General features: G+C 46.1%; 1 protein-coding gene across 1 annotated transcript in view; it reads right to left on the bottom strand.

The window, feature by feature from the left end:
* Window positions 1-10,000, bottom strand: part of LOC135543723 (stAR-related lipid transfer protein 13-like) — a 147,173-nt gene that overhangs the window by 131,996 nt on the left and 5,177 nt on the right. The window contains exon 2 of the mRNA XM_064971085.1: window positions 6,094-6,228. Coding sequence (XP_064827157.1) covers window positions 6,094-6,228 — 135 coding nt within the window. The remainder of the gene's footprint in view (window positions 1-6,093; window positions 6,229-10,000) is intronic.

Below are 10,000 nucleotides of genomic sequence, written 5' to 3'. Positions count from 1 at the left end.
ACACGGTAGGTCAGGGGTCACATGGAAGACTGCCCTTTGTGTGGAGGGTACAAGGTAGGTCAGGGGTCACATGGAGGACTGCCCTTTGTGTGGAGGGTACACGGTAGGTCAGGGGTCACATGGAGGACTGTCCTTTGTGTGGAGGGTACACGGTAGGTCAGGGGTCACATGGAGGACTGCCCTTTGTGTGGAGGGTACACGGTAGGTCAGGGGTCACATGGAGGACTGTCCTTTGTGTGGAGGGTACACGGTAGGTCAGGGGTCACATGGAGGACTGCCCTTTGTGTGGAGGGTACACGGTAGGTCAGGGGTCATATAGAGGACTGTCCTTTGTGTGGAGGGTACACGGTAGGTCAGGGGTCATATAGAGGACTGTCCTTTGTGTGGAGGGTACACGGTAGGTCAGGGGTCATATAGAGGACTGCCCTTTGTGTGGAGGGTACACGGTAGGTCAGGGGTCACATGGAGGACTGTCCTTTGTGTGGAGGGTACACGGTAGGTCAGGGGTCATATAGAGGACTGTCTGTGTGATTCTCTGAGATGAAGAAGTTTTAGATATGAGGTCTACCAGTCTGTGTTTATTTCCTTCATATTGCCTCTGTAAACTCTATAAGGGATTTAGGCCTGGGTTGCTGTGGACTAAGCACGTTATGACAAATGCATTTGTATAAAGTGCTAAACAAATCAAATGTGATTGTTTGATTAACTTAAGTAAAGCTAACCTGCCAACAGCCAAGCCAAGCCTGTAGTTCAGTATTATTCACGTTTATTTACTGCCAGGTAGGTTGCCAGGTCGGTCCTCAGAAACATATGTATTTGATGGAGGAGAACCTAAAATGCTGAGGATTCTTGATTTGCATTGCTGCTGGTGTGTTGGGTTGCCAGATTGGCCCAAGATAAAGATTGTTTCAAACAATTAGGGAATCCTGAAGATTGTAGCTGTTGGTTAGTTGGTTGTTTGTGTAACAGAATAGCTTCTGTTCCTGTCCTCGCCCCTACCTGGGCTCGAACCAGGGACCCTCTCCTCGCCCCTACCTGGGCTCGAACCAGGGACCCTCTCCTCACCCCTACCTGGGCTTGAACCAGGGACCCTCTCCTTACTCCTATCTGGGCTCGAACCAGGGACCCTCTCCTCGCCCTACCTGGGCTCGAACCAGGGACCCTCTTCTCGCCCCTACCTGGGCTCGAACCAGGGACCCTCTCCTCGCCCCTACCTGGGCTCGAACCAGGGACCCTCTCCTCGCCCCTACCTGGGCTTGAACCAGGGACCCTCTCCTTACTCCTATCTGGGCTCGAACCAGGGACCCTCTCCTCGCCCCTACCTGGGCTCGAACCAGGGACCCTCTTCTCGCCCCTACCTGGGATCGAACCAGGGACCCTCTCCTCGCCCCTATCTGGGCTCGAACCAGGTTAGCTGGTTGGTTGGTTAGCTGGTTGGTTGGTTAGCTGGTTGGTTGGTTGGTTCGCTGGTTTGTTGGTTCGCTGGATAGCTGATTGGTCGGTTAGCTTGTTGGTTAGCTGGTTGGTTGGTTAGCTGGTTGGTTGGTTGGTTCGCTGGATAGCTGATTGGTCGGTTAGCTTGTTGGTTAGCCGGTTGGTTGGTTAGCTGGTTGGTTAGCTGGTTAGTTGGGTTAGCAGGTTGGTTAGCTGGTTAGTTGGGTTGGAACTGTACTCTACTGTGTTGCCAGATTGGTTGAAGTTACGAGTTCCCCTCGTTAAGGGATTAATGCTGAGTTTCCGCCTGGAAGCCAGATGAAGGTAGACCAAAACACACACACTGCATACCCCACCCCCCACACCCCCACACCCACCACACACAGACAGATTTATACAAACATTTAATGATGGAAAACAACAGGTTTGGGTTGCATCCAAACAATTACTGTTAATTAATTCAACCATAGATTAAACTGAGGCAGAATAGTTGTCTGCACGCATGGCAACACGCTGGCTGAGGAACGTGTGTGTGTGTGTGTGTGTGTGTGTGTGTGTGTGTGTGTGTGTGTGTGTGTGTGTGTGTGTGTGTGTGTGTGTGTGTGTGTGTGTGTGTGTGTGTGTGTGCCATTCTCTTTACTGATCTTGTCATTCTCTGACCCCTAAAGAGCATATGTGTGTTTGTGTTCTATCAGACTGTCTGTCTGTGTTCTATCAGACTGTCTGTATGTGTTCTATCAGACTGTCTGTATGTGTTCTGTCAGACTGTCTGTGTTCTATCAGACTGTCTGTATGTGTTCTATCAGACTGTCTGTATGTGTTCTGTCAGACTGTCTGTATGTGTTCTATCAGACTGTATGTCTGTGTTCTATCAGACTGTCTGTCTGTGTTCTATCAGACTGTCTGTGTTCTATCAGAATGTATGTCTGTGTTCTATCAGACTGTATGTCTGTGTTCTATCAGACTGTATGTCTGTGTTCTATCAGACTGTCTGTGTTCTATCAGAATGTATGTCTGTGTTCTATCAGACTGTATGTCTGTGTTCTATCAGACTGTCTGTGTTCTATCAGACTGTCTGTATGTGTTCTATCAGACTGTCTGTGTTCTGTCAGACTGTCTGTATGTGTTCTATCAGACTGTATGTCTGTGTTCTATCAGACTGTCTGTCTGTGTTCTATCAGACTGTCTGTGTTCTATCAGACTGTCTGTCTGTGTTCTATCAGACTGTCTGTGTTCTATCAGACTGTCTGTGTTCTATCAGACTGTCTGTGTTCTATCAGACTGTCTGTGTTCTATCAGACTGTCTGTCTGTGTTCTATCAGACTGTCTGTGTTCTATCAGACTGTATGTCTGTGTTCTATCAGACTGTCTGTATGTGTTCTATCAGACTGTCTGTGTTCTGTCAGACTGTCTGTATGTGTTCTATCAGACTGTATGTCTGTGTTCTATCAGACTGTCTGTGTTCTATCAGACTGTCTGTCTGTGTTCTATCAGACTGTATGTCTGTGTTCTATCAGACTGTATGTCTGTGTTCTATCAGACTGTATGTCTGTGTTCTATCAGACTGTCTGTGTTCTATCAGACTGTCTGTCTGTGTTATATCAGACTGTATGTCTGTGTTCTATCAGACTGTATGTCTGTGTTCTATCAGACTGTCTGTGTTCTATCAGAATGTATGTCTGTGTTCTATCAGACTGTATGTCTGTGTTCTATCAGAATGTATGTCTGTGTTCTATCAGACTGTATGTCTGTGTTCTATCAGAATGTATGTCTGTGTTCTATCAGACTGTCTGTCTGTGTTCTATCAGACTGTATGTCTGTGTTCTATCAGAATGTATGTCTGTGTTCTATCAGACTGTCTGTGTTCTATCAGAATGTATGTCTGTGTTCTATCAGACTGTCTGTGTTCTATCAGAATGTATGTCTGTGTTCTATCAGACTGTCTGTGTTCTATCAGAATGTATGTCTGTGTTCTATCAGACTGTCTGTGTTCTATCAGACTGTCTGTGTTCTATCAGACTGTCTGTGTTCTAACAGAATGTATGTCTGTGTTCTATCAGACTGTCTGTGTTCTATCAGAATGTATGTCTGTGTTCTATCAGACTGTCTGTGTTCTATCAGAATGTATGTCTGTGTTCTATCAGACTGTCTGTGTTCTATCAGAATGTATGTCTGTGTTCTATCAGACTGTCTGTGTTCTATCAGAATGTATGTCTGTGTTCTATCAGAATGTATGTCTGTGTTCTATCAGACTGTCTGTCTGTGTTCTATCAGAATGTATGTCTGTGTTCTATCAGACTGTATGTCTGTGTTCTATCAGACTGTATGTCTGTGTTCTATCAGAATGTATGTCTGTGTTCTATCAGACTGTCTGTGTGTGTTCTATCAGACTGTCTGTGTTCTGTCAGACTGTCTGTATGTGTTCTATCAGACTGTATGTCTGTGTTCTATCAGACTGTATGTGTTCTATCAGACTGTCTGTCTGTGTTCTATCAGACTGTATGTCTGTGTTCTATCAGACTGTATGTCTGTGTTCTATCAGACTGTATGTCTGTGTTCTATCAGACTGTATGTCTGTGTTCTATCAGACTGTCTGTCTGTGTTCTATCAGACTGTCTGTGTTCTATCAGACTGTCTGTCTGTGTTCTATCAGACTGTATGTCTGTGTTCTATCAGACTGTATGTCTGTGTTCTATCAGACTGTCTGTGTTCTATCAGAATGTATGTCTGTGTTCTATCAGACTGTATGTCTGTGTTCTATCAGACTGTATGTCTGTGTTCTATCAGACTGTCTGTGTTCTATCAGAATGTATGTCTGTGTTCTATCAGACTGTATGTCTGTGTTCTATCAGACTGTCTGTCTGTGTTCTATCAGACTGTATGTCTGTGTTCTATCAGACTGTCTGTGTTCTATCAGACTGTCTGTGTTCTATCAGACTGTCTGTCTGTGTTCTATCAGACTGTATGTCTGTGTTCTATCAGAATGTATGTCTGTGTTCTATCAGACTGTCTGTGTTCTATCAGAATGTATGTCTGTGTTCTATCAGACTGTCTGTGTTCTATCAGAATGTATGTCTGTGTTCTATCAGACTGTCTGTGTTCTATCAGAATGTATGTCTGTGTTCTATCAGACTGTCTGTGTTCTATCAGAGTGTATGTCTGTGTTCTATCAGACTGTATGTCTGTGTTCTATCAGACTGTCTGTGTTCTAACAGAATGTATGTCTGTGTTCTATCAGACTGTCTGTGTTCTATCAGAATGTATGTCTGTGTTCTATCAGACTGTCTGTGTTCTATCAGAATGCATGTCTGTGTTCTATCAGACTGTCTGTGTTCTATCAGAATGTATGTCTGTGTTCTATCAGACTGTCTGTGTTCTATCAGAATGTATGTCTGTGTTCTATCAGAATGTATGTCTGTGTTCTATCAGACTGTCTGTCTGTGTTCTATCAGAATGTATGTCTGTGTTCTATCAGACTGTCTGTCTGTGTTCTATCAGACTGTATGTCTGTGTTCTATCAGACTGTATGTCTGTGTTCTATCAGACTGTCTGTGTTCTATCAGAATGTATGTCTGTGTTCTATCAGACTGTCTGTGTTCTATCAGACTGCATGTCTGTGTTCTATCAGACTGTATGTCTGTGTTCTATCAGACTGTCTGTGTTCTATCAGAATGTATGTCTGTGTTCTATCAGACTGTCTGTGTTCTATCAGACTGTATGTCTGTGTTCTATCAGACTGTCTGTGTTCTATCAGAATGTATGTCTGTGTTCTATCAGACTGTATGTCTGTGTTCTATCAGACTGTCTGTGTTCTATCAGACTGTATGTCTGTGTTCTATCAGACTGTATGTCTGTGTTCTATCAGACTGTATGTCTGTGTTCTATCAGACTGTCTGTGTTCTATCAGACTGTATGTCTGTGTTCTATCAGACTGTATGTCTGTGTTCTATCAGACTGTATGTCTGTGTTCTATCGGACTGTCTGTGTTCTATCAGACTGTCTGTGTTCTATCAGACTGTCTGTGTTCTATCAGACTGCATGTCTGTGTTCTATCAGACTGTATGTCTGTGTTCTATCAGACTGTCTGTGTTCTATCAGACTGTATGTCTGTGTTCTATCAGACTGTATGTCTGTGTTCTATCAGACTGTATGTCTGTGTTCTATCAGACTGTCTGTGTTCTATCAGACTGTCTGTCTGTGTTCTATCAGACTGTCTGTCTGTGTTCTATCAGACTGTCTGTGTTCTATCAGACTGTATGTCTGTGTTCTATCAGACTGCATGTCTGTGTTCTATCAGACTGTCTGTGTTCTATCAGAATGTATGTCTGTGTTCTATCAGAATGTATGTCTGTGTTCTATCAGACTGCATGTCTGTGTTCTATCAGACTGTCTGTGTTCTATCAGAATGTATGTCTGTGTTCTATCAGAATGTATGTCTGTGTTCTATCAGAATGTATGTCTGTGTTCTATCAGAATGTATGTCTGTGTTCTATCAGAATGTATGTCTGTGTTCTATCAGACTGTCTGTGTTCTATCAGAATGTATGTCTGTGTTCTATCAGACAGCATGTCTGTGTTCTATCAGAATGTATGTCTGTGTTCTATCAGAATGTATGTCTGTGTTCTATCAGAATGTATGTCTGTGTTCTATCGGACTTACCAGTTCTGGTTGTTGTGTTTCTGGTTGGTCGTTGTCAGAGTGGGAGGAGCTAGCAGCGCTGAGTGCTTCCTGTATGTCCAGATTGAGCTGATCCAACTTCCTCATCAGCTGACTCATAGAATCACACCACGGGGACTGTGCCACACCACAGAGACACCGACAGAGACAACGACAGAGACACACACGCACACACACACACACACACATGTTATAATGTGACCAGATTAAGCCCCAAAAAAGCCTGGCACTTGCCCAAGCAAACACGGAGTGGGCCATACACAAGGTAAACAGAGGAGGCTGGTAGAGGAGGTTGGTAGAGGAGGCTGGTAGAGGAGGTTGGTAGAAGAGGCTGGAGGAGGAGGCTGGTAGAGGAGGCTGGTAGAGGAGGCTGGTAGAAGATGCTGGAGGAGGAGGCTGGTAGAGGAGGCTGGTAGAGGAGGCTAGTGGAGGATGCTGGTAGAGGATGCTGGAGGAGGAGGTTGGTAGAGGAGGCTGGTAGAGGAGGCTGGTAGAGGAGGCTGGTAGAGGAGACTGGTAGAGGAGACTGGTAGAGGAGGCTGGTAGAAGAGGCTGGTAGAGGAGACTGGTAGAGGAGGCTGGTAGAGGAGACTGGCAGAAGAGACTGGTAGAGGAGACTGGTAGAGGAGGCTGGTAGAAGAGGCTAGTAGAGGAGACTGGTAGAAGAGGCTGGTAGAGGAGACTGGTAGAGGAGAATGGTAGAGGAGGCTGGTAGAGGAGGCTGGTAGAAGAGGCTGGTAGAGGAGACTGGTAGAGGAGACTGGTAGAGGAGACTGGTAGAGGAGGCTGGTAGAGGAGACTGGCAGAAGAGACTGGTAGAGGAGACTGGTAGAGGAGGCTGGTAGAATAGGCTGGTAGAGGAGTCTGGTAGAAGAGGATGGTAGAGGAGACTGGTAGATGAGGCTGGTAGAGGAGGCTGGTAGAGGAGGCTGGTAGAAGAGGCTGGTAGAAGAGGCTGGTAGAGGAGGCTGGTAGAAGAGGCTGGTAGAGGAGACTGGTAGAGGAGGCTGGTAGAAGAGGCTGGTAGAAGAGGCTGGTAGAGGAGTCTGGTAGAAGAGGCTGGTAGAAGAGGCTGGTAGAGGAGGCTGGTAGAGGAGGCTGGTAGAAGAGGCTGGTAGAGGAGGCTGGTAGAAGAGGCTGGTAGAGGAGACTGGTAGAGGAGGCTGGTAGAGGAGACTGGTAGAGGAGGCTGGTAGAATAGGCTGGTAGAGGAGGCTGGTAGAAGAGGCTGGTAGAGGAGACTGGTAGAGGAGGCTGGTAGAGGAGACTGGTAGAGGAGGCTGGTAGAGGAGACTGGTAGAGGAGGCTGGTAGAGGAGACTGGCAGAAGAGGCTAGAGCCCATTCCTCTGTGGATAAACTACAGTTGAAACACACTGATGCTTTCAGAGCCCAGTCATCTGTTGATAAACTGAGGTTGGAGGGACACACATTAACATTTCATAAACTATGAAAGAGATGCACTGTGAGTGAGTAGAAGTGTGTGTGTGTGTGTGTGTGTGTGTGTGTGTGTGTGTGTGTGTGTGTGTGTGTGTGTGTGTGTGTGTGTGTGTGTGTGTGTGTGTGTGTGTGTGTGTGTGTGTGTGTGTGTGTGTGTTGCCATTCATAGCCAATTGAAATTCCCCTACTCCACGTCTGCTCCCCTCCCTCCCTCCCTCCCCCCCCCCTCTTCTCCATCTCCCTCTGTCCTCTCCCTCACTCCTCTCCCCTTTTCTCTCCTCCCCCCCTCACCCTCCTCTCTTCCCCAGCAGGTTATAAATAGCATCCACGGTACAGAGTCAGTCCGCTGTGTCTCTGTAGGAATCTGGAGATCTGGGGTCACAGGCTCACAGGAAATGGCTTGACCACCAAATCCTAAAGGAAGATATTTCACAAAATGGTCGACACGATCTGAGTAGTAGGGCTGGGGATGTGGGGTACTTGTTGGTGTGTGTGTGTGTGTGTGTGTGTGTGTGTGTGTGTGTGTGTGTGTGTGTGTGTGTGTGTGTGTGTGTGTGTGTGTGTGTGTGTGTGTGTGTGTGTGTGTGTGTGTGTGTGTGTGTGTGCGTGCGTGCGTGCGTGCGTGCGCGATTGCACGTGTAAACCAGCTCCTCAAAGAGACCCGATGTGCTGCTATCTGCCCCTAAGAACTCTGGGGTTGAAACAAAGTAGCTTGTTCATTTCCTGGAGGACTGACCAGTGAACAAGTACCTCACTCAGTCAGGTGACCAATCAGGGCCTGGAGAGAGAGAAAAGGGCTGGGGAATTGAAGTTAAGTATTCAAAACAAATCCTCAACATCCCTGTTAGTGGCAGCGATGGCTAGATTTAAAGGGCAACCATGTTGGAGTTAGATCTCTCTCTCTGTCCCTTTACACTCCATCAAATACCCTCCCACAAGCCTCTCATTCAGTAGGTGTCCCCTCAGCCCTAAAGGTTGAGGGAGGGAGGGAACATGGGTTATGGGGAAGGGGGGCATGCCTTATGGGGAAGGGGGTGGGGGGACATGCGTTATGGGGGGGGGTCATGCGTTATGGGGGAGGACATGGGTTATGGGGGAGGGGGGGGACATGCGTTATGGGGGAGGGGGGGGGACATGGGTTATGGGGAAGGGGGGGGGGGGGCATGTGTTATGGGGGAGGGGGGACATGCGTTATGGGGGAGGACATGGGTTATGGGGAAGGGTGGGGACATGCGTTATGGGGGAGGGGGGGGACATGGGTTATGGGGAAGGGGGGGGACATGCGTTATGGGGGAGGGGGGGGACATGGGTTATGGGGGAGGGGGGACATGCATTAAGGGGGAGGGAGGGAGGGAGGGAGGGAGGGAGGGAGGGAGGGAGGGAGGGAGGGAGGGAGGGAGGGAGGGAGGGAGGGAGGGAGGGAGGGAGGGAGGGAGGGAGGGAGGGAGGGAGGGAGGGTGGGAGGGAGGGAGGGAGATCCTCGCTGGGGATCCTGACCGACCAGAGGGAGTGACCCTTAATCTGATTGAGTCACAGTTGACATCTGAACCCTAGAGGTCATAAAGTCACGGAGAGACAGAGTGATTCACCACAATACAATTCCCAGATAGACATTGACTATCAATTGACCTGCCTAACCCTAACCGTTACACCGAACCAACCAGCTTATTCAGTCTTATTTACTATTAACCAGTCTTATTTACTATTAACCAGTCTTATTAACCAGTCTTATTTACTACTAACCAGTCGTATTTACTACTAACCAGTCTTATTTACTATTAACCAGTCTTATTTACTACTAACCAGTCTTATTTGCTACAAACTAGTCTTATTTACTATTAACCAGTCTTATTTACTACTAACCAGTCATATTTACTATTAACCAGTCTTATTTACTACTAACCAGTCTTATTTACTATTAACCAGTCTTATTTACTACTAACCAGTCTTATTTACTACTAACCAGTCTTATTTACTATTAACCAGTCTTATTTACTATTAACCAGTCTTATTTACTACTAACCAGTCGTATTTACTATTAACCAGTCTTATTTACTACTAACCAGTATTATTTACTACTAACGAGTCTTATTTACTACTAACCAGTCTTATTTACTACTAACCTGTCTTATTTACTACTAACCAGTCTTATTTACTACTAACCAGTCTTATCTACTACTAACCCGTCTTATTTACTACTAACCAGTCGTATTTACTATTAACCAGTCTTATTTACTACTAACCAGTCTTATTTACTACTAACCCGTCTTATTTACTACAAACCAGTCATATTTACTATTAACCAGTCTTATTTACTACTAACCAGTCTTATTTACTATTAACCAGTCTTATTTACTATTAACCAGTCTTATTTACTACTAACCAGTCTTATTTGCTACAAACTAGTCTTATTTACTATTAACCAGTCTTATTTACTACTAACCAGTCATA

This window comes from Oncorhynchus masou, chromosome 8 (assembly GCF_036934945.1).
Source record: "Oncorhynchus masou masou isolate Uvic2021 chromosome 8, UVic_Omas_1.1, whole genome shotgun sequence".
Taxonomy (NCBI): domain Eukaryota; kingdom Metazoa; phylum Chordata; class Actinopteri; order Salmoniformes; family Salmonidae; genus Oncorhynchus; species Oncorhynchus masou.
The sequence above is the reverse complement of the archived record's forward strand: the minus strand, read 5'-3'. Positions and strand labels throughout refer to the sequence as shown.